Source organism: Muntiacus reevesi, chromosome 4 (genome assembly GCF_963930625.1).
Source record: "Muntiacus reevesi chromosome 4, mMunRee1.1, whole genome shotgun sequence".
In the NCBI taxonomy this organism is placed as follows: domain Eukaryota; kingdom Metazoa; phylum Chordata; class Mammalia; order Artiodactyla; family Cervidae; genus Muntiacus; species Muntiacus reevesi.
In genome coordinates, this window is record NC_089252.1 from 47,120,359 (window position 1) to 47,144,591 (window position 24,233).

At 45.5% G+C, this 24,233-nt stretch overlaps 1 protein-coding gene across 2 annotated transcripts in view; it reads right to left on the bottom strand.

Annotated features, from left to right (window-relative positions):
• Nucleotides 1-254: 254 nt before the first annotated feature.
• MYO5B (myosin VB) overlaps nucleotides 255-24,233 on the bottom strand; it is a 338,715-nt gene continuing 314,736 nt past the window's right edge. The window contains exons 31-40 of one of the 2 annotated variants that reach the window (XR_010662907.1): nucleotides 22,744-22,837; nucleotides 21,304-21,447; nucleotides 18,620-18,771; nucleotides 17,828-17,917; nucleotides 15,508-15,658; nucleotides 13,793-14,078; nucleotides 12,994-13,168; nucleotides 11,132-11,212; nucleotides 1,576-4,002; nucleotides 255-1,384 (exon numbers count right to left, since the gene is read on the bottom strand). Coding sequence is in view for 1 of the 2 variants with exons in the window: in XM_065932686.1 (XP_065788758.1) it covers nucleotides 3,850-4,002; nucleotides 11,132-11,212; nucleotides 12,994-13,168; nucleotides 13,793-14,078; nucleotides 15,508-15,658; nucleotides 17,828-17,917; nucleotides 18,620-18,771; nucleotides 21,304-21,447; nucleotides 22,744-22,837 (1,326 nt within the window). In the remaining variant the exon portion in view is untranslated. Of the gene's footprint in view, nucleotides 4,003-11,131; nucleotides 11,213-12,993; nucleotides 13,169-13,792; nucleotides 14,079-15,507; nucleotides 15,659-17,827; nucleotides 17,918-18,619; nucleotides 18,772-21,303; nucleotides 21,448-22,743; nucleotides 22,838-24,233 lie in introns of both variants that reach the window. The other variant, XM_065932686.1, reaches the window with a different exon arrangement.

The following is a 24,233-nucleotide window of genomic DNA, read 5'->3' on the forward strand; positions in this document are numbered from 1 at the left end:
TTTGATGAATTGATAGTATTAATTTTTTCTAAGTTTTCCAAGTTTTGTCTCTTGTTTTTATAAAAACTTTAAAATGTAGCATAGGAAAATCAAGAAAAAACTCTTGTTGACATGCTTCATAAAAAGGAGAATAAAAGTGATTGGCCTCCAACTAATAAAATAATATTAAAAAAAAAAAAAAAAAAAAAAAAAAAAGAACAAATTCAATTTTTAAAAACTAGAAAAAAAAAAAAAAAAAAAAAAAAAAAAAAAAGGAGAATAAAACCTATTTTCCTTTGGGTTTGATCTGCTTGCTGGGTACCATTAAGTCTAAGAGTGGCTGTGACAGCTTGGTGGAGAATGCATGTAGGTGATATGTTTGTCAGCTACAGCAACAATTGTTAATATGCACACAACACACATTACTCTCAGTAAACTGATAGATCCAGTTAATACTTAAAACACGAATTGTTTAATCTATAAATATTTGATTCTTAAGTAATCTTTAAAATGCTTTTTAGTTTCAAAAGACAGAACAAAAACACCACTAGAATGTTATGTTGAACATGAAAATTCTTCCCACAGCAACACTTATTTCAGATAATTGATGTCAGTTATCTTAGTAACTGCTGAAGGCACGTAGTGAGAAAAGTGTCAACTAAATTTTAAATACTAAAATACAAAGAAAGATATCTGGCATAGAATTCAAACCTTTATGTTGGATTAAATTATTTAAATTATAAGTCATTTATTTCACAAAGTTGGAAAATGTGTTGAACTGACTTAAGAAAAATGCTAAAGATTACTAAAGATGCTTCTTCTAGTCTCTGTTATGTTAGATAGGGCAGATGTAAACATTAAGTAACATTAAGACACATTATTGTGTCTGTAAAAGAGCGCTTGTTTTTTTTTTTTCTAGTAGCTCAGTCATGTCTGACTCTTTGTGACCTTATGCACTGTAGCTCGCCAGGTTCCTCTATCCATGGGATTTTTCAGGCAAGAATACTGGAGTGGGTTGCTGTTTCCTCCTCCGGAGGATCTTCACAACCCACGGATTGAACCCACATCTCCTGTGTCTCCTTCACTGCAGGCAGATTCTTTACCTACTGAGTCATTAAGTATATACAAACTGCAGCTCCAGTAAAATATCTTTACCTTTGGAAGAGAACTCAATCTACCATTTCTTAGGCTTAGTAGGGAAGTATTCATAAGGTTCCCCCACCCCATTTATTCTACTTGCCAAGCTTTTATTCAGTGAGTCCTTGGCACCCAGTGATTAACCACTGATAGGTCTGTCATATCACTGGTAGTGACAGCAAAGGTAGTGACCCAGAGGGATGGAGAGATGAGAGTGTGAGACGGCACGTAGGGGCTTCCCTGGCGGCTCACACGGTGAAGAATCTGCCTGCCCTGCAGGAAAGGAAGAAAGGGACAGTCGCTCAGTCGCGTCCAGCTCTTTGCGACCCCCTGGACTGTAGCCCGCCAGGCTCCTCTGTCCATGGGATTCTCCAGGCCACAATACTGGGGTGGTTAGCTGTTCTCTTCTCCAGGGTATCAAACCCAGGTCTCCCGCATTGCGGGCGGATTCTTTACCACTCTGAGCCACCAGGAAAGCCCAAGGATGCTGGAGTGGGGAGCCTGTCCCTTCTCCAGGGGATCTTCCTGACCCAGGAATCAAACCAGGGTCTCCTGCATTGCTGCAGATTCTTTACCAGCTAAGACCTGGGTTTGGTCCCTGGGTCAGGAAGATCCTCTGAAGAAGGGAATGACTACCCACTCCAATATTCTTGCCTGGAGAATTCCATGGATAGAGGAGCCCAGAGGGCTATATAGTCCATGGGGTCACAAAGAGTCAGACGTGACTGAGGAACTAATTAACACATCCAAGGACAAGGAAGCCATTGCTTTTAAAGAATCACTGCTTTTCAAATTCCTTACCACTCTAACGAGGCATTTCATTTTCTCTAGTAGGTTAAGAACAGGCCCTACATGAAACTAAGTTTTAAGCTAAAATGCAGTAAAAAGCGAATTATACATAATAAACAATTTTAAAAAGAGGTAGCCATAGACCCAATTGGTTTTGACTGGCCTTCCAAATGTAGTCACCATGTGGGCTGAAGAGTGTGGGTCAGGGTTGTCATGTCGTGTGACTTTATCTGGGGAGGGAGGAGAAGGCACAGTTCTGTGTGGACACCCGAGAGGAGTCTGGATGTTCAGTGTGGAGGTCATGTTGACGACATGGGTTGGGACTTGCTAGGCAGTGTCTTCGTCCGGGTGTGGTGCCTCTTCCGCCCAGGGGGTGAGGAGAATGACAAGGAAGCTGAGCTGTGAGGGCTCCGCACACAGGACTGTTTAGTTCTCGGAGTTTGTTGTATTTCTAAGAGCCTTTTAAGTTGAGAGGCTGAATAAAAAGGTGGTGGGGTGTGTGGGTTCTACTTGTACTTTGTGGAGAAATTTTATCTTCTTGATGCAGCATAGAGGCTCTTCTATGATTTGCAAACACCATCTGTTCCTGTCATGGGAGGAGCGTACTGTTATCTACCAGAAATGTGAAAAAATAGTAAAAAAGGGTTATAAGCAATATGTAGGATTTTCTAATTGAATGCCTGCTATTGAAAAAACCAGCAGTAAACACATAAAATCTGTTGTAATATTATCATTACTCTTTTTATAATTCCTTATTTTAAAGCATAGATATTTACAATTTTTTGTAGTAATTTTGAAAAATGTTGAAAATAACCTGAAAAGGGAAAGTTGACATAAGCTATTCTCTCTCTTAAGAAAAAAAATCACATACACACACACACAAGCACCCAAAACTTTTGGATAATAATTTAATAATACCTGAACTGATTTTTTAAAAAGGCTTTTCAAATTGTCAGATTCTCAAGATGAAGTTTGCTTTCCTTACTATGAGCATTACATAATATATTATGTAAATTGGAGGTATAATGGCATTAAGGGATTAAATGCTTTTATACTGACTTGTTTGATTTTTAATCTAATAAGACTTGTTACTATTTTCTAACATTTAGATTATATTGATTTTTTTGAAAGTTTTGTTGACTCAGGAAGTGCCTGGACTAGCATTGGGAGTAATAGTATCTATTTGCTTACATTTTATGTTTGGAACTGCAGCATTTAGCACAGTTTAGCACATTTAGCACAGTTCTGCATAAATTCATGACTACACAAATAGGTCTGAGTGTATTAGGGACCAAGTCTTCTAGTTTTACTTCAGAAACCAATAATCAAACTGTTTAGTCTGGAGGTCAATTACACTATTGTCTCTGCATCACTAGGCATTAAAATTATCTTCAGGAAACTTCTCAGAAGGCCCAGGTCTATATACTTGTCCTCAAAACATCTCATAAACCCATCCACACCTGTAGTGTGTTGATGTGGGGAAATGTCACTTGCTATGTGACAGTATCATGCTTATTAGTACCATTATTTGTTAAAAGCCCTCTGGAGGCAGTTTATATGACTTACATTATTTTTAATGTCATCTTACTTTGGACATTCTCCAGTTATCTCCAAAGATCAAAACTAGGCAGTTTCTATTTTATAGACTGGCACCTTTTATATGGCCATGGGGACTGCTTGGTGGCTATGGACTATGATGTGAATTTGTTTAGACCAAAATCATACTTTAAAAAAATCTTCCATATTTCAAGTGTTTTTATTTGGAGCAGTAGGTACAAAATATAATGACAGATGTGTCTTATTCTGTATAGTTCACTCTGCACAGGCTCTCAAACTCTGATTTGATCTAGTTTTATAGATTTTAACAGATTCTTAAGTTCACTTTACTGTCCTATATACTTCCTCCGTGCTCTCACTGGCAATCGAGCTTTGGCACGTGCATTTTCAGACTTCATTGAGGAACTCCAGATTGAGACATGCTGGGATGTGGATTGAGTCCATGGTCAGAGAAGATGGATTAAATGGGAACAAAACGGGAAACATGTGCTTGAAGTCTAATAGCAGCTGCTGAGGGTCATTCCGATCTTGCAGTTGTGCCTGTGGGGAAGGATAAGACCATGTAAAATACTGCCTGTGTCTAAAAATAGCCAGTTTTGGGTGAATTCACAAACTGAATCATAAGAATATTCCTGTTACAATAACTAGGCAGGACTTCAGGAGAATGTGGTCTCCCTCTCCCTGAGGTATTTGGAGGGAGAGAGGCTTTGGTTTAGGCCTGTTTGGAGATCAGATGACATTAGCTTATCCAATTCTAGCATTCTTTTAAAAGTTTTCCATCTAAGGGAGAGTAGAAAAATACACTTCAGCTGCAAATCATGGGGCGAGGCGGTACGGTGAAGGGGTTGAGGCCATGGGCTCTGCAGGCGGTCAACCTGAGCTCTAACCCTGGCACCACCTCGGCTGAGTTCCTGAACCTTCCTCTGCCTCAGCTTCCTCATCTCTAAACAGGAAAAGGGAGAGTGGCACTGCACAAAATGACAGAACAGGAACCTCCAGGGGCCAGTCCCTCCACTGAAGCTACCACTGAGCTAGAAAAAAGCAACTGGCATCAACTGACTTGTAACTCTGGAACCTGACTGGATGCTTAAAACAACCAGGAAAGTGCCTGATAAAGGCGAGCCTGCAGATCTTTGCTGAGAGCAGTGTGCATCGGCTGCCAGCCCCCGTTCTCCAACCACGCTGCAGCTGCAGGGACCGTGACCCCCCGTCCGGGGGCAGCTGGCTGGTGCCCCGGCAGGCAGTGAGACCTCGCCTTCCGAAGCTCTGGGGCTGTGCACTCTTGGTCTGGCAGTTCCCTGAAGGACGGGCACAGGTGTCTGCCTTGCTTCTGGTTCTCTTGGGATACAGCGGCTTCCTCTATGGCATCAGTTGGAAGATTTAAAGGGGACAGAGCCCCTCCCCTCTTACCCTCTATTTGGAGCCAGACATTTTAGGGAAAGTATAATAACTAAAATGAAATTGTTCATTTTACTAAAGGGATCTAATGGAAGACTTGAATAGGCAGAAGAAATGACCAGTGAACCTGAAAACAGAGCAGATGAAATTCTCCAGTTTGAGGAGGAGAGAGAAAAAAGAATGAATAAAAGTGGACAAAGCCTGAGGAACCTGTGGGACACCATAAAGTGAACCAAAATATACATCATAGGAGTCCCAGAAAGAGGAAAGAGAGAAAGGGATAGCAAACTATTTGAAGAAATAGTGCCTACATTCCCAAATCTGAAGAAAGATGGATTTCCAAGAAACTCAAACTAGCAGAATAAACTCAGAAAGAGTCACTGAGACACATTATAGTCAAAGTATCAAACCCCAATGACAAAGAATCCAAAGAACAGCAGGAGAGTAGTAACTCATCACATAACTTATCCTCAATAAAACTGGATTTCTTATCAGAAACCATGGAAGCCAGAAGGCAGTGGGATGATACATTTTAATTTCTGAAATTTCTTCCAGTCAACTGAGAATTCTATATCTGGAAAAACTGTCTTTCAAGAATGAAGGAGAATTACAGTCAGCCCCCTGTATTCACAGGTTCTGCTCTGTAGATCCAACCAACCATGGATCAAAAATGTTTTTTAAAAACTTCAGGAAGTTCCAAAAAGTAAAATTTGAATTTGACATATGCTGACAACTATTTACATAGCATTTACATGGTATTAGGTATAATAAGTAATCTGGAGATGATTTAAAATGTACAGGAAGATGTGCGTAGGTTATATGCAAACACTATGCCATTTTATATAAAGGACTTGAGCATCCACAGGTTTTGGTACCCATGGAGGTCATAGAACCAATCCCTCCTGGATACCAAGGGACAGCAGAATTATTTCCAGAGAAACAGAAGGAGCTGGTTACCAGTAACTAAAGAAAGCTTCAGGTTGAAATGTAACAACATCAGACGATAATTCAAAACCATAAGAAAATATAAAGAACACTGGTAAAGCTGCATGCTAAGTCGCTCCAGTCATGTCCAACTCTTTACAACCTCATGGGGCTCCACTCTTTACAACCCCCACCAGGCTCTGTCCATGAGATTCTCCAGGCAAGAATACTGGAGTGAGTGGCCATGCCCTCCTCCAGGATATATTCCTGACCAGGGATCAAACCCACATCTCTTCTGTCTCCTGCATTACAGGCAGGTTCTTTACCACTAGCGCCACCTGGGAAGCCAGATAAATGTAAAAGCCAGCATTATACTTCTGTTTTACAGCACCTTTGTTACCTATATGACTTACACAAATGAAGAAAATAAGAATAAATTTCTGTTAATGGGTACACACGTTTAATCTGTGGCAATAATATAAATCAAGAGAGATGGAGATGCATAGCAGCAGAGTATTTGTATACTATTGAAACCAAGTGGGTATTATTTAAACTAGGTTGTTACAGGTTGAAGACATTTATTGTGATCACCACAGTAACCACTAAGAAAATAACCAGAGATTTCCCTGGTGGTCCAGTGGTTAAGAATCTGTCTGCCAATGCAGAGGACATGGGTTCAATTCCTCTTCCCCCAGGAAAATACTACATGCCATGGAACAACTAAACCCACACACTACAACTACTGAAGCCTATGCACCTTATAGCCTCTGCTCTGCAACAAGAGAAGACACTGGAATGAAAAGCGTGTGCACCACAGTGAAGAGTAACCCCCGCTAGCTGCAACAAGAGAAAGCCCACGTGAAGCAACAAGACCCGGCAGAGCCAAAAATACAAATAAATAAGTAGAAAATAACCAAAAAAAAATATGCAGAAATGTAGGGAATCAAAATGATACCCCCACTACAAGAAATAAACACACAAGACAGTGATGAAAGAACTGAGAAACACAAAACATGTAAGACATACAGAAAACAAGTATTTAAATGGCAGAAGTAAGTCTTTGATCAGTAATACTTTAAATGCAAACATAAGGGAAATTAAAAGACGGGGATTGGCAGAAAGGATTTTCAAAAAATCACCTACATGCTGTCTGGAAGAGACTCATTTTAGACACACAAAAAGATTGAAAGTAAAAGTTTGAAAAAAGATATTCCAAGTAACCAGAAAAGAGCTGATATGGCTATATTATTGTCATACAAAGTACACTTCAAGTTAGAAAAGTTTACAAGAGGCAAAGAAGGACATTATATATGCATAAAAGTCTCAGTCTGTCAAGATGAGTTATATATATGCATCTGTCAACAGAGCTCAAAATAATGAAGGAAAAATGGAAGGAACTAAAGGGAGAAGTAAGTCTATAATAATAATCGGAAACTTCATTACCCCATTTTCAATAATGGATAGAACGACCAGGTGGAAGATCAAGAGCAGAGGCCAGTGAATACCACTATAAACCAGGTAGACTTAACAAACATACATGACCAATTTGGAGTTATCCCCAGAATGCAAGGGTGGTTCAACATACAAAACTACAAGAATGATGTATACACTTCTTGCATTGCTGGTGGGAATGCAAAACAGTGTTTGAGGTAGTTCCTCAAACATTTAAACACAGAATTACTATATGAACTCGTAATTCAACTCCCAAGTATACACCAAAAATAACTTAGAACAAGTACTCATATTTGTACACCAATGTTAATGAAAGCATTGCCCCCAATAAACAAGCAATCCAGGGTCCATCAACAGATGAATGAATAAACAAAATGTAATATATACACACAAGGGGTTATTATTCAACCATAAAGAGCAATGATGTTCTGCTACCTGTTACATAGCAAAACTAGATGAAACCAAAGAATACTGTAAGTAAAATAAGCCAGACTCCAAAGGACAAATTTACATGAAATAGCTAGTACAAGCAAATTCATACAGATGGGAAGTAGAATAGAGGTTATCAGGGGCTGAGGTAAAGGAAGAATAGAGAGTTATTGCTCATTGGGCCAACTTTCTGTTTGGAATGATGAAAAAGTTCTAAATTAGTGGCAACAGGTATACAACATTGTGAATATAGTCAGTGCCACTGAACTGTACACTTAAAAATGGTTTAAAAGAAAAACATGCAAAAAAATGAGGTGGGGAGAGTATACTCACTAGGTTATTAGGCTCAAGAGAGTGAACGTGTGTAAAGCACTCAGAGCAGCCTCTGGTACTTGGCAAGTGCTATGTTGTTTGCTGTTCTTTTTATGACATGGAATTTATCTCTATGATAAAGAAATTTCCTTTCTTCCTTGAGTCTGGCACACACCATCAATCTTTGAACTATACTTCACAAAGGCAACTAACTGAGTCCTGCCAATAGGAAAATCAATATATCCTGATTGTTTGAAAACACAGGTCATCCCACATTAACTTCAAGTATGAGAACTGCTTTTCCTGTTGGGACAAGGCACCATCATAGCTTTAGACAGTGACAATATTTTTATATTCTGTAAACTTCTAGCGGTTTCATCATTTGTCCTCTAGAGAAGACAAGGGATGTTTATCTGCTAAGTGAATCCCGTATGTGGATGTTACATAGACTCTAACACTCACAGCATCTCTATTTTCTTGAATCTTGAAGCAGGGGGTGAGGTCAATAAATATGCAATGCAGCAACCTTTGAAAAGTGCTAGGAAATGAGTTTTTAGAATGAAACCAGCATAAGCGTAGGACTGTGACATGCTTCTAAGAAGGCAGAAGAACCTGTAGAGTTGAACGTGACTAAGGAAAACACTTTAAATTTTCAGGTGTCAAGTTTAAAAACACCCATGAGGTTTGGTATCTTGAAAGATGAATCAAACTTATAAAGTAATTTTAACAGCTTGAAAAGTAGTTTGAAATAATAGGAAAAGAAGTTCAAAGAAGTCAAGGACATTTAAGGATGAATAAGCAACTTCACTAACTTAAGATCCATAGGGTGACTTTCATGTGATCCTGGCAGAACAGTCTCTCCAGGAGTTGCTAGCTCAGCACTCAGCTGGCTCCAAGCTCTGCTGCATTTATTATTACAAAGCCATCATACAGCATGAGAAAATGTGCATAAAATATAAAATGGCAAGAGGGTCTTAAAATTTTTTCACAGCACTTAAGACCCTTTAATTTCTCCACCTTAGTCAGAGGTATCAGTGGGCTCTGCACTTTAAAGGATTTGAAGAAATTGTAAAGGATTTAGAGGAGAAAAGTTAAATAATACCTATACTACAAAATTCAGGAGCAAAAGGTATATTATGTATTTATTTAAAATGCACAAAGTAGTCATTTCACAGGAATCATTCTTACACATCAGCATATTTTGTCCTAGCAAATGGTTTGCAAAAGCGACTTGTATTTATCCTACATAAGGTTCAAGTACAGGAGGATGGCATGAACCGTCCCAGCCTTTCCTCTGAGCACTGTGTAGGAAGAAAACAAAACTAAAACTCTAGCTGGCAAACACACATAGACACACACACACAACATTTTTTGACAGAATTGATGGACTCGAGAATTGACTGCTAAGGATGACTCAGAATCTCAGTGTATGTGTCTCCAGAGACTATCTGACCAACTTCCACTGCCTTTTCCCTACTACTTTAAATCAAACACCAAGTGTGATTTGGCTCATATGCTTTGACCTTTGGCCTGAATTCTCATCTCGTATACAGAGAGAGCTGTATAATTTATTTATAAGCAATTAGAGCTCTTCCTCTAATGTGTGTCTCAGATATCTAAAAGCAAAAAAATACTTTCTAATAAATATGCACTCTGCTTTGTGTAACTTCTCAGCTTTCCATAAAAACAGTGGCATGCCAGAGAACTCAATGGCTTCTGTCATCAGTCATTTCAGCAGCTGATGATACAACATCTATGGAGGTGACTCTCTGCCTGGTTCTCTGACTCAAATCTTTAACAAACCACTGGATTTCCCCCACTGCCCTTAACAGAACAAGCTTCCATCTGACTGGCACCCTCCCCTGACCTTTAGCCTCTTTTCTCTACTTATACATGATGCTAAAGGTAATTTATTCTTTTCTGCTTTTCCTGCCTCCCTCTCTAATCACTTTCTCCCATTTTTTAAATCCTTGATTTGGACTGACAGTTACTTCACCAGCTGAAGAGACAGTTTATAAGTTTGAAAAAGTATTGTGTCTCCTCAGGGTGCTCCCCACCTGTACTGATGGAAGGAATGTTCACCATTTTTGGACTAATCTTGATGTGACTCATCCTTCAGATGCCATCAGCCACAGTCACACACGATTAGGCACTCAGCACAGGTCGCTAAGGGCTCAGTTTAGGAATCTCTTTAGGTAAACACTCCCAAACTCTTAAGACAGATTTAAATAATCATTTCCCTTAATATGCTTGCTTTCAAGAATGTTCCTAAGGGTAAATATTATAAGTCTCAAATATTGTAAGAGTCAAAATTTAAGAGCTCTTTTTTTTTTTTTTCCCTTCAAACAGTATTTCTTGGGACTTCCCGGGTGGTCCAGCGGTTAAGAATCTGCATTGCAATGCTGGGGACACAGGTTTGATCCCTGGTCGGGGAACTAAGATTCCACATACCACAGAGCAACTAAGCCCACAAACCGAAACCAGAGTTCATGAGCTGCAAGGAAAGATCCTGAGTGACACAACAAAGATCCTGCATGCCGCAGCTAAGACCTAACGAAGCCAAATAAACATTAAAAACAAAACAAACAAAAACAGTATTTCTCAGTTTCACTTATGGGTAGGGTTGATATTCTGCTTAAACTATAATTCCACTTTGTGTTGTAGTTTAGCAACTTGCTAGTGGTAAATGGGGGCTTCCATGGTGGTTCAGATGGTAAAGAATCTACCTACAATGCAGAAGACCCGGGTTTGATCCCTGGGTTGGGAAGATCCCATGGAGAAGGGAATGGCAACCCACACCAGTATTCTTGCCTGGAGAATCCCATGGACAGAGAAATCTGGCGGGCTACAGTCCATGGGATCACGAAGAGTCAGACATGACTGAGTGACTAACACACACACACACACACAGTGGTCAATGGAATAGCACTTAAACAATGTAAAATCCAAGAGGCGAAGATCATTAAAGTTCAGTCTCCTGTGTATATATAAGTTATTTACCAAAAGAGAACACCTAAGAATGTAAGGTCTTCTAGAATATAATGGAAGCAGTATTTTGCTAATAAAGAGAAGCTAGGTTAAACTCTAAACTACGAATTCTTATATTTGTTTTATCCTAGGACTTTAAAAAATTGATTAGTATTTTAAAACTCACCTGGATTGTTCGTATAAAGGCCACTGTTACCCGTTCTTCAAATTCATTCAGAGGGGTATAAAGGTTCAAAATTTTGACAATCTGTTGGAATAAAAACAAAAGTTTAGCACAGAGCTAAATGAACCTAAAACCACTTTTGAATCTTAAAGAATATATGACATTGGCACTGGAGAACACTTCTCTGTAGGCAAGACCCACAATTCAGGTGCAGCTGGACTGACATTGAGGCATCCACGTTTAGTAAATTAGGGTCCCAAAGCTCTGCCTGGGAGATCTGAGCTCTCTTACGGATTCCTCTCTCCTATATATCTGCCCAACCCTCCCCCATGCTCTATGACTTATGAATTAATGAGGATTTTAAGAAAACTGTTGGCCTGAAGTCTTTAGTGCCTTATCTACTAGCCATTTAAAGGTTTAATTAAAAGAGCCCTGGGTAGCTTACCTTTTATAACAAAGGTCTTCACAGCACTTTCTTACCTCTCACCACCCCCCAAAATCACTTACTAAAGTTTTTCTCCTATCTAAACAGAAGGTAATTCTTTGTGTGGGGGAAGTGGCCTGCCCAGTGGCAAAGCGGTACCAGGTGCAGTCTAGGAATAAACTTATGAAAACAAAATTTTAAGTTTCAAAACTTTCAGTAAACACGTATAGAAGGAAGCAGCTTTCTTAAGAGCTTGGTGTTTCATCTCTGAGTACCTAATGGAGGTGGTAAGGAAATGTATGTTCATTTGCAATAGTGAATTTGGATTCTGTTGTTCTTTAGGTGCTGGGCAGAGAGAAGGTGCATGATTTAATATGGAAAATCCCGATTTCCTCATGCTGGTCTCATTTTGCACCCCTACCTTGTGGTGGGCCCATTTCTAAACAGTCACATTCATGATGGAGGGCAAGGTCACCTATGTGTGGACAGGATTTATATTTTGACAGACGTAGTACTTCTTGAAGGCAAAAGAAGAGGGGGTGGTAGAGGATGAAATAGTTGATAGCATCACCTAGTCAATGGACATGAACATGAGAGAATTCTGGGAGATAGTAGAGGACAGAGGAGCCTGGTGTGCTGCAGTCCATATGGTCGCAAAGAGTCAGACATGAATTGGCAACTGAATGGCAACAACAAATTATCTCTGCAACTGAGACCCAGTATAAATACAACATTTGGGGCGGCGGGGGGGGAGGGGGGGAAGGAAAGAAAATTTAAAGTCAGATGCTTACTGACTTAATTTAAAATAATGTAGGGACTTTCCTGGTGGTCCAGTGACTAAGACTCAACACTACCAATGCAGGGGGCCTGGGTTCTATCCCTGGTCAGGGAACTAGTAGTTCCCACATGCTGCAAATAGGAGTTCAAACGCCACAACTAAAGATCCCTCATGTTGCCACTTAAAAAAAATGGAAGATCCTGCATGCTGAAACTAAGATCTGGCACAGCCAAATAAAAAAATATTAAAAAATAAAATAACACATATGAAGTCTAAGTGAAAATACGAATGTAATGGAATTATAGTTGTAAAGAAAACAATTTAATGCCAAATGCTGCTGCCAATTTCTGAAAGAAATTTAAATTTTGGGGTGAGAGACATTCCAGAACTCTCTGTAAGTGTTTAAAAACCTTTGTGCCTAAGCTTGATGCTTTGTGGGTTTGACTACCTGATCTTTCTAAGTAAATAAGAGAGACGAGAGAGTTACTGGCAGACCGAAGTATCTTTGGTTCATGTAGGAACATCCAATGGACTGAACTTTCAGGACTGTATCACCGGGAGCAGAAAAAGGCCCAGAGTGCTTTGAAAACAACCTTTGGCAGGAACGGACTTGAGATGGAAGCCGGCCTGACCCTGAGGCCCTTGGGCTGACAGTGACTGTACCTGCTGGGTGCTGAGTGCGGTGCACAGGGAGCAGATGGCCTCAGCGTCCTCGGGGCTTTTCTTCTTTAACTGCAGGAGCTGGGCAGCCTGAATCAGGGGCTCCATGGTCTCAACAGCCCCGCTCTGGTGCAGGTTTCTTCCCCGAAGCCACTCCTCCAGCTGACTGATGTTGTACCTTAGACATAGGAAGAGAGCGCCCTGTGATGCCTGTCCTCCTGCTTCACTGGGATGAGCTCACCTCGTGGCTTTCTTCTGCAGCCCAGCTGCCACTGGTGTTATCGCTCTCCTCCTCTTGATTCTCTCACGTGGGCGAGAGCGTGACAAGTACATGGCACTCAATAACTGTTTGTGGAATGAGTGGGTGCTTAAAACCAAGCCAAGATGAAGTGCCTGAAGTGTCTGTACTAAGTTAATGGGAAAAAGAGGCATTAACTCTACTGAATTAAAACAACTTACATTTAACATTCGCAAACATATTTGTACTCTGGTGAGCCGTCATGCCTCTTAAATCATTGATTTTTCTTTCCGACCTAGCTAAATCATATTTACACCCTTTATAAAGTCTGCAAATGTTTGAGTTTTGAACTAATTTGTTTATTACCAAGCTCACCTCCTCGGTATGTGATGAATTTCATCAACAAATAAAAAAGTGATGGATCTGAGTCACACACTGCCTGCGACAAGGACGGCCACTTGGATTTGGGTGTCATTTTCAGAGACAAGTGTCCCCCGTGTGTGAGTGGAGCTGGCGTGTGGGGTGTCCCCTCTCTGGGGGGTGGGCTGAGGTGCGCGCTCCTACCTGAGTTGCATGCCTGTGCTCCAGGAGCAGACGTCCTTCCGCAGAAGCAGGTTGTTGAGCGTCACCGCGTTGATCATGTAGAAAAGCTGTCTGAACACCTGCAGGATGATCTCGGGGTCCAGGCCCTGGTCGCACATGACCGTGTGGAAGGAGTTCATCTGGCGGATGATGGCTTCCAGGCAGTACGAGTTGTCTCCTTCCGGCATGCTGGAGGTGCGCTTCCGGTAGCCCGTGGGCTTCACCCCGGACAGACCCTGAATGCTCTCGTTCTCCAACATGGCTGACACTGGAAGCGAAGGGCGATTAGAGCAACGGATGTTCCCAAATTAGATCTGCTTCTGGGTCACTCGGATCACACAGGGCTTTGGCCGTGATCCTGCCCAGAGGTGTGCTCAGGAACTTAGAGCATTTGGCATGCGATTTCTAATAGGTTGAAGTAAGTTTTCCACATAGAAATCTTGGACTACACCTGTGGACTAAAACTTCATTTAAATTTACTGGTGATGGGACACAGGTAAAAGGCAAAACCAACTCAATTCTGTACTGTCTTCTGTGCTCAGTGACCAAAATTTGAGAATTGAGCAACGTGGGTGAAGTCCTGGCCTGGTCACTGACCTGGGCCTGGACCCTGAGATCATCCAACAATTGTTCAAACAGCTCTTCTCCATCACTCTCTGACCATGTAAATCTTAGGTCAGTTGGTCTGTCATAGTTAATGCACAGCACTTAACTACATGTCAGGCACTTTACATTCAGTATTCCTTTAAATCTTCCAATAACCCATTTCCTAGTGAGGAAATTGAAGCATTAAATAATTTACCCAAGGTCACCCTACCAGGAAGTGGCAGGGCCAGGCTTTGAACCCAGGTCTGTCCAATTCTAGAACTGATGCAATTAACTATCATCTTGTCTGAGTCATGAAATATCCCCAGTTCTCCCTATGTATGGTGAGAATAAACTGGCTCCTCCTAAGAAGATTCTTAGACAAGAAGGATTTGGAATGAATATTATCCCAAGGGATATATTTCTGGATGGCATGTGGGACCCTGTCCTACTTGGAATTCACTTATAACCTACTTATGCTGTCAGAACTTGGGAAAAACACTATCTACGTGCTTCGGGAGAACCTCCCCAGCCTTTAAGGAGCACAATGAGTGATGCACATGTATGTTACTTTTCTTTTAACCTAAAAAATAACTGCTCTTGAAAAATTTCAATTCTGATACCATGGCAAGTGCCCAAGTGTCCTGCTTTGGACAGAATATTCAATAAATATTTATTGCATGAGTGTTTACTACTGTGTACATTTATATGAACATACTTAATTCTTTCCCTTTTCCATGAATAAAGTATATATATGGGCAAGAGTATTATATTTTTTCACTGTGTATGCATTTACACTTTCTGAATTTATATTTAGTACCTATGGAAATTAGCTTGGGGAAAAAATAATACAGTACGTTACAGAAAAAGGAGACAGAGGGAAAGTGATCTATATTCTCACTACCCAAGTTTCACATGCTTTGATGGGCTGGTGTTGAAAGTTTCATGACTCTTTTTGAGTAGATGGCATACACCTTCTTAGCTGCCTTTTCTGGGAAAAGCCTGGGCTTTCTGGGGACTGTCCTAAGACAGCTAGTTCCCTAAACGGAGGGAGTGCTTACCCTCACTTCAGACCCCACGATGAGCGCTGGAGATCTCCGGTGCCAGCTTACCTATCATAGGCTGCAAGAGACCCTCGGCGATCTTAATGAGCTGCTGGTAGATCTGAATGGAAAGATCGCTCAGCACCTGGCGGTATTCAGTGAGGTCGAAGTTCTTAAGACAGTGCTCATTCTGCTTTGCAGTGTTCTGAGTCATGAAGCCCTGCAGAGGGAGACGGGCGCTGTGCTGAGTGCCAGGTACAGGAAGACCTCCAGGCCTCCAGTCACTTTCAAGGTGTCCTACTGTGGGGAGACCGCTCAGGTTCTGTCTGCTCAGGTGATGTCCTACAAGACCCTGTCAGTTCTTCCAGTTCTCGAGGATGGCTCTTAAATTTGAAGGCAGAGTCAAAACTTAGCATGACAGAGGACTTGGAAAACTGCTTAATCAAAAGGCTGTGATCATTTGGTCCAAATCCCTGAAGTCTCCCTGAGGCAGCAAAGTGCAGGTTGGCAGCAGGTCCCGGGAAAGAGGGATCCACGCTTCCTGCATCGTTACCCAGTTCTTGTCCCAATATACCAGGTTACCCTAAGATATTAAGGCTATACACAAATCCCTGAAGAAGTACCTGGCTCAGAGCCTATGTTTTTACAATGAGAAATTTTATGTAGATCCTATTGTTGGGTATCAGAATTAACAGATGAAACAAGATGATTGCACAGTTATAGTACCAGGTCTTCTAAGCTTTCCCTGTTAACTAGATGAAGTAACACGCAAGTTGAGAGAGCTGCTAATATCAGAAGAACTGATGTGAACAATATCCTTCTGTATTCAGGCCAAAAAGAATCGAGAGGAGCCGAAAAGTCAGTGTTTTCAAAAGAGTGACTGTCTCTAGCAATGCCTCTTGTGTCAGATCACAAAGCAGTCCTTAAAGAAAACAAAAGTAGGCAGAAGAGGGGGTAACAGGATAATTGTTGTCTAGGCTATGCAGATCTGGTTACAGTGTGGATCAAGTCTTGTCCCTGGGAATAGAAGCACATGAAAGAGTAGCCCGACGTTAACAGAATTCTTGGTCCTCCTGAGCCCTGTATAACATTCCCTGCAGAGTGCAGACAGCATTAGGTCACGTGGTGACTTTCAGGGAGATAACCTTAAATACAGTTTTCTGCTTAAAGTAAAAGCTTGTGTATAATGTTAGGGTTAGGGAGTAGAGGATATCTGGTTTGAAATGAGCCCCATGTCTTCCAATAATAAACACACTATTTCTTTAACATTGAACCCACCCCCTTTCATAATAAAAACAGGTGATGAAATGAAGTTCAGATTCTAGGATAGAGATGGGAGTCAAGTCCCATTCCGAGGGTGGTGAGATTGCCTGGCACAGCATGTTCTTCTATAATCCCAGAGAGAACAGTCTGTGAAAACTTGTTCTGGCACAAAAGATGGATCAAAGCTTTTTGTTGCACCTTATTGAGTTACACTGTGTCTTAACCTGGGGAGTGTAGAGACTGAGATTGTGAAGAGGGAGGAGGCAAGCTGAGAAGGCCTGCAGGGCGTTAGGTGTGACGGCATCCGGGTACAAGTTGGGAGTCTCACCAGAGAAACGGGGGTGAGACTGAGCTATATGTTACTAGGTCACTGGGCTGAAGGCAAAGCATGGGAGAAGTTTTTTCAAGGATCAACAGTGGGAATGGTGAGTTCTAGAAAAAGCTGGACCCTAGAGCTTCAGAGCAGAACATTAATAAGGGATGGGGTTAGCTGGGGCCTCAGATCAAGGGGCTGAACTTTATGAGAAGCAAGAAGCTGGGTTTCAGGGTCAGTCTGCACATTGGTAGTTCAGTCACATCTCGCCTCTGCTCTTAGACCATCTCTGTCTTAGAACAGACAGGCTAACTGGTTGGCTTCGGAGACAATCTGACACCCCAGACCACTGAGCTTTCTGCCACATTCCCAGAAATGGGACCCTTCTAGGGCTGCTTCAGAAAATTAAGTTCACAGGGTTTTCAGGGAGATTCCTGGGGGGCTCTCAGATGACGGATGGGTTGTGCAAACATTTCCCCACAAATCTTCCCATTCATTCTAGGGGTCCTCAGGTGTCATCGAGGCCTGCCTTATTCCTGCTTCAGTGAACAGAGTCTGAGGTCCCAGAGGTGCCCAGAGACCTCACGCCCTTTCCTCAGGTGACACGAAGCAGCTCAGGATGACATGTGGACAAAACAGAGATGCCTTCAGGATCGACACCTCTCCTTCCTGCCCCTGTTCTGACTTGGGTCTGAGGTGGGTCTTGGGTGTTCTTTGCTGTACCCAAGGAAACGAGGACCTAACTGCTGAGGAACCCAGGGCACCTTGGTGGGGTCCATGCCCTCCAGGGGCCTGGGTTCATCTCACACTCACCTCATCCCCGCTGTACTGCTTCAAGCAGTGCAGGAGGCGGCAGGTATTGGACAACCAGAACGATGTCATCTCAAAGTCCTCGTTGTGCTTCTGTGAAAAGAAAAAGACGTGCCTGGCTATGAGGAGGTAGTTCCCATCTGGTCGAATGCTTACCTGTCCTGACGGGTCCACCTTGCCTTCTCTTACCCAGGAGGCCCCAAGCAGGCCCGGTGACAAGCGGACCCTTACTCTTCACGGTCACAGGGAAGAAAGCCCTCCCCATGAGGCTGCCTTCCAGCTCCTCCAGCCCCTGGGAGGATGCACGACCCTGCCTGGAGGCCCCTGATCAGCGGGGAGTGGGTGGGGCCTGGGGCCAGTTGGGAGTCTCACTGGAGAAAACTGGGGTGCAACTGGGCCATATAGTACTAGGTCACCGGGCTGAAGGCAGAGCATGGGAGGACCAACTATGAACAGGTGAGTTCTAGATAAAGCTGGACCCTAAGGTCCGGAGCAAAATAGGAAGTGTTCCTATGACAAAGCCAAGGGAGACAGAGGAGCCTGACTCCAGCAGCCCTGGGCTCTGCCGTGAGCACTGGGCCAGACGGCCTGGCAGGTTCGTAACTGTCTGGGGTCCAGCACAGGGGGTGCTGGGGAGCACGTGGTGAAACATCCTGGGGGGCCCGTTTGTCTAGAGATCAGGCGTCATTTTCCTTCAGAGGTGGAGATTCTGGCGAACTTGCAACTGAAGTGACAGTGAGCTGCCATGTTCACCCAGCTCCCCACAAGACCAGTGCCTGGGGCCTGGACACTGACCTTGAGGACCTTCTTGATGCCATTGATGGTGGAGGTCAGCAGGGAGTGCACCTTGAGGTCATCGTTCACGTAGTCCGCGTGCCGGATGCACATGTAGAGGATGTAGGCTGGGAGGCAGGGCACTGCGCCCGCCAGCGCCTGTGGTTTCAACTCTGCCAACAACAGACAGCAATGCTTAGCCTGGCAGCAGATGCTGCTCAATGCTCAGGGGTGTAAGAATCCTGGCCCCCCATACAGTCTCCCCAGGTTCCTGGAGCTCCTCGGGGTGGGGGGTGGGGGTGGGGGGCTGGCAGAGGAGTAGAGGAGAAGATGCCCTGGATACACATACATTCCTTTGGACCCTGTCTACCAGTATTTCAGAAACGCGTTAGAAAACCCCAAACAAACAACAAACACATTCCTAGTTGTTCAAAATAGGCTTGTCACGCCTTGTCCTTACAACACAGAGGAAGAGAATCCCCGGGGGCAGGGCGGGGGGCTCCCTGCCCAAGTTTACACACAGGCCATGGTCCTTGCCAAGAAGGGGCCCACAGCCAGAGGCTGGCTGAAGGCAGGAACAGGCTCCCTGACCAGGGGACCGGGGCAAGGACCCCCCCCAGGCCTCTGCAGCAGCACGTCCTGCTGTGGACACAGTGGGCTCCTGAGCAGCAAGAAGACGAGGCCTGGTCCTAAAGACAGAGTCCGCGGGCCAGGGGCTGGGCGAGCCAGAGCAACTTCTAGCCCATCTGGTCTTCTGTTCAGCAACCGCCCTGCAGCAGCTGCCCACATTTTGTCAGAGGCAGCAGCTCAAGCAGGCCTTGTTGTGCCCCAGCCACCGCCCCGCTGCTTGACAACCATCTCAACCTCCCTCGTGGCCAGCACTAACCTGGCTGTGGTCAGGAGAAGCTGCTGCCCCCGCTTCCCCTCTGCCTCCCCGCGCCCCCTGAGCTGTGTGCCCCGGCAGGACCAGGAGGGGCTGGCGAGCCTCCCCGTGGACCGCAGACTCCTGCTCGGCCTCTCGGTCCTTTTCTGCCAAAGTCCTTGGAGGACCAGGGAGAAGTTCTCAGACTGCTTGCCATTCCAGAGGCGGTTCAGGGAAGCACAGACCAGGCTGAGAGCAAGGGGTGCTGGTGGGCCCCGGAAGAGGAGGAGGAGGAGGAAAGAACCAGGGACCGGCAAAGTGGAAGGGCAAGCAGGTGGCCCAGGCACAAGGCCCAGGGCCTCAGATTCCAGGCGCTCTGACTGCGGCCCTAGCCCTCACCCCACATCCCCATTACCTCCACCCCCAACCTCCACCTCGTCCAGGTCCCATGAGCCCCTCAAAGCAATGAGGGAGGCCACGTCCCCCTCCACCAGCAGGTGGGCCGGGGGAAGGAAGGGGCCACATCCTCAGATCTTCCACCAGGGAGTCCGGGGTCGGGGCTCGGCTTGGGCTGCCAGCCTCTCCAGGGGGTACTTGACCTCAAATATACACCTACAGGGCATAATACTCTGATACCTGGTTAACATTTGGGCATCTTATAGGCATAACAGATGACTGCGGATTGGCCCTTGGCTCTAATGAGAAAGTCAATAACATTTTTCCAGAAAAATGTGTCTTTTGTAAGACCCAGACTTCTAATCTAAACCTTTTGGCTTTGAGCCTGACCCCTATGCAGACTGCAAACAGCTTCTCCTGCCTTGGAACTTTCCACTGTGATTTGGGATCCTGCAGCAGCTACGTGGCAGCGTCTTGGGGGGCGGGGACCATGGCTCTGCTTTTTGCCATCATCCACAGAACAGCCACCACTGGGCACCTGAGCCGCCATCAGTGAAATCCTCCCCCAGTTCATGTGGGAAGTCGTTTAGAGAGAAGGTGGCTGAGTGCTGTGTGCAGGCCTGGGGCCACCTGAGTGATGAGAGTGGGGAGCTGCCCATTGGCTGACAGTAGCCAGTATTACTCCCTCCCCCAGTATTATTCTATTTCACTCTGATGCTGTGATCCCTGAGTTTCATTCATCAGAGATTAAAGGTTCTTTCCTAACGGCATTTGAACAAGACACAGCCTGTTTAAGGTGAACTTACATCACATTTAGTTGTCAGGCAATTGTAGGGGTGGTAGGGGAAATTAACCTTCATAAAAAGAGCAAAATACTCAGCTACTAAAAACACCCCAAATGAAGAGCTGAACCAAAATCTGTGCCAGGCTGAAATCATGCTCCGTTCTTCTGTCTCTCTGAGTTCCTCACGCCCAAACAATTCAACACAGCACTTTCACCTCTGTCATATTTCAAGTCTTACAGACGGGAGAACTCAGGCACCAGAGGGGGGAGCTAGCAGCTCGGGGGCCAGAGAACCAGGCCTCCAAAGACCCCTTGGTCCAGGCCCAGGCTCTCCCTGCAGGCCCTGCAGGCGGCTGCTGACGTGGGCTGGGCACACAGCAGGACATCAGGCCTGCTGAAGCCAGGCGGGGGTGTGAGACCAGAGGGGAAGAGCTGGTACAACTGGCAAACCAGGCCCAGGCTGGTGAGGAAAGCAGCTCCCAAGAGCCCTGCGGGCGCCCCACCCCCAACACATACTCTCCGGGGGCAGCCCCACACTAACCCAGCATCAGCCTCCCCTGGGAGCTCATCAGAAACGCAGCAGGTCGAGGGGGTGGGTGAAAGTGGGAGAGGGTGTCCGCGGGGTGCGGGTTGTGCAGGAGGCGGACGGGAGGCGGGGCTGACCTGTCACCAGATTCCGAATGAGCAGGGCCTCGTCCTCCTTGTGGTACTCCAGCATGCCCTGGAAGTCCTTCTCCTTCCGCTGCACGGTGACCTGCCTGTTGAGCTCGTGCCGCTTCCTCTCGCTCTGGGCCAAGGCTTGGGCAGCTGAGCAGGGCAGAGGGACGGAACACGAACTGAGAGGTCTCCAGGCTCAGGCCCGGGGGCCAGGCATCTTGGGTGGGCAGGGTTCGGGCCGGGGTCTGGGCCCCAGGGTTCTGGGTTCGCCGGGCTCCCACACTCCATACATGGTCTGCCCTGCAGCCTGCGTCACATGTGTGACAAGAGGACCTGAGCACGGGGCACCGGATCCACTCAGGAGAGGAGCTGGGAAACACCCAGAATGCAGAGGGCGGGTTGTGGGCCAGAGAGAACTTGGGAAGGATGCAGGTGCAGGATGTACAACCACTCTGCTGGGGGGCTGCTTCTCCCCGCTTCCCCCAGCGATGAGAAAGGGGGGAGGGGAGGTGGGAAGGAGAAGGGAGTAGGGAGGGTGAAGGGAAGGAGGAGGAAGGGAGAGAAGAAAAACTCTGAGTGAACAGAAGACCGAGAAGCCTAGGAACAGAAAAGAGAAATCCAAAGATGGCAAGGGGCACATGGGGTATGAGGGGCGACAGCTCGAGGCTGAACAGGACCCAGTCCTGCCTTCCTAGAGCCTCATCTAAGAGCAGTAGGTGGACATCAGCGGGTGCTTAAACAAATCGACACCTGCGATGGGAACGTGCCTGGCAGGCACGTGGTATTAGAACAGTGAACGAGGGGACTGGAACCCCAAGCATGCGGCTCCTGAGCTGTGGAAGGAGTGGGGAGAGCGTGCATCCCAGGTGGTGAGGGGACCACAGGACGGTTCCCAGGAAGGCAGGATGTGCAAAGAGGGGTGGAGAGTGATATGATCAGACCTACAGCAGGGAGTCAGAGAAAGAACACTCTGGGTGTTTCTGGAAGACCCAAAGAAGTCTCTGCCTGACCTCTCTGGGCCAGATGCCAGGTGGGACGTTTAACCAGGGAACTGGCCTCTCTCCCTAACTACTAGAGCATGGAGTGGGGCCTCCGTGTTTTCTGGCTTCATGTTATGGAGCAATCTTTCAAACCAGAAAGTTCTGCCCTCCAGCTTTTAGCCCTTTGAAGGCAGGTCCATGGGGCAACCTCCCCTTCCTGCACAGCTTGAAGTCAGCACCTGAACACTTGCTAAGTTCGTGTTTGTGGGTGAAGATTCCAGCAAAATGAGACTGGGCAAGCTCCTGGGGTCTGCACGAGTCTGTCACGTGTCTGCACTGGGCGGGGACAGCAGCAGGTGGAGCAAGTGTCTGGGGCGGGGCAGGCAGGCCCCTCCCTGAGGGAGGCTGAGCACACATGTGCCTCAGGACACACACACACACCTACTCACACGCACTCACACCCTACCTTCCAGGTCCTGGACCTTCTTCATGCAAATCTTCAGTTGCTTTTTGAGCTTCCTTTCGTTCTTCTCTAGCTTCTCAACCAGCTCTTTAAGGTCCTAAAAGCAGAAGGAAGCAGTGCGATTAGAACACATCTAGGAGTACGTCACAGAGAAGGCAATGGCACCCCACTCCAGTACTCTTGCCTGGAAAATCCCATGGACGGAGGAGCCTGGTAGGCTGCAGTCCATGATGTTGCCTAGAGTCAGACACGACTGAGCGACTTTACTTTCACTTTTCACTTTCATACGCTGGAGAAGGAAATGGCAACCAACTCCAGTGGTCTTGCCTGGAGAATCCCAGGGACGGGGACCCTGGTGGGCTGCCATCTATGGGGTCGCACAGAGTCAGACACGACTGAAGTGACTTAGCAGCAGCAGCAGCAGGAGCACGTCAAGGCTGTATATTGTCACCCTGCTTATTTAACTGATATGCAGAGTACATCATGAGAAACGCTGGGCTGGAAGAAGCACAAGCTGGAATTAAGATTGCTGGGAGAAATATCAATAATCTCAGATATGCAGATGACACCACCCTTATGGCAGAAAGTGAAGAGGAACTAAAAAAAGACTCTTGATGAAAGTGAAAGAGGAGAGTGAAAAAGTTGGTTTAAAGCTCAACATTCAGAAAACTAAGATCATGGCATCTGGTCCCATCACCTCATGGGAAATAGATGGGGAGACAGTAGAAACCGTGTCAGACTTGATTTTTGGGGGCTCCAAAATCACTGCAGATGGTGATTGCAGCCATGAAATTAAAAGACACTTACTCCTTGGAAGGAAAGTTATGACCAACCTAGATAGCATATTAAAAAGCAGAGACATTACTTTGCCAACAAAGGTCTGTCTAGTCCAGGCTATGGTTTTTCCAGTGGTCATGTATGGATGTGAGAGTTGAACTGTGAAGAAAGCTGAGTGCCAAAAAATTGATGCTTTTGAACTGTGGTGTTGGAGAAGACTCTTGAGAGTCCCTTGGACTGCAAGGAGATCCAAAAGTCCATCCTAAAGGAGATCAGTCCTGGGTGTTCATTTGGAAGGACTGATGCTGAAGCTGAAACTCCAATACTTTGGCCACCTCATGCGAAGAGTTGACTCACTGGAAAAGACCCTGATGCTGGGAGGGATTGGGGGCAGGAGGAGAGGGGGACAACAGAGGATGAGATGGCTGGATGGCATCACCAACTCGATGGACATGGGTTTGAATAAACTCCAGGAGTTTGTGATGGACAGGGAGGGCTGGCGTGCTTCGATTCATGGGGTCGCAAAGAGTCGGACACGACTGAATCTCGCCCTGGAGGGTGGAGCGGAGGAGGGTGGGGGTGGTGGTCCTGGCGCCCAGCGAGCCAGGCCGCTAACAAGGAGGCCAGGCTCGGGCTCCAGTAGGAGTCCCCCACCTCCCACCCCCGCTGCTCCCCGGGGTCTGGAGCCACAAAGCAGGGGATGAGTCAGAGCGTTC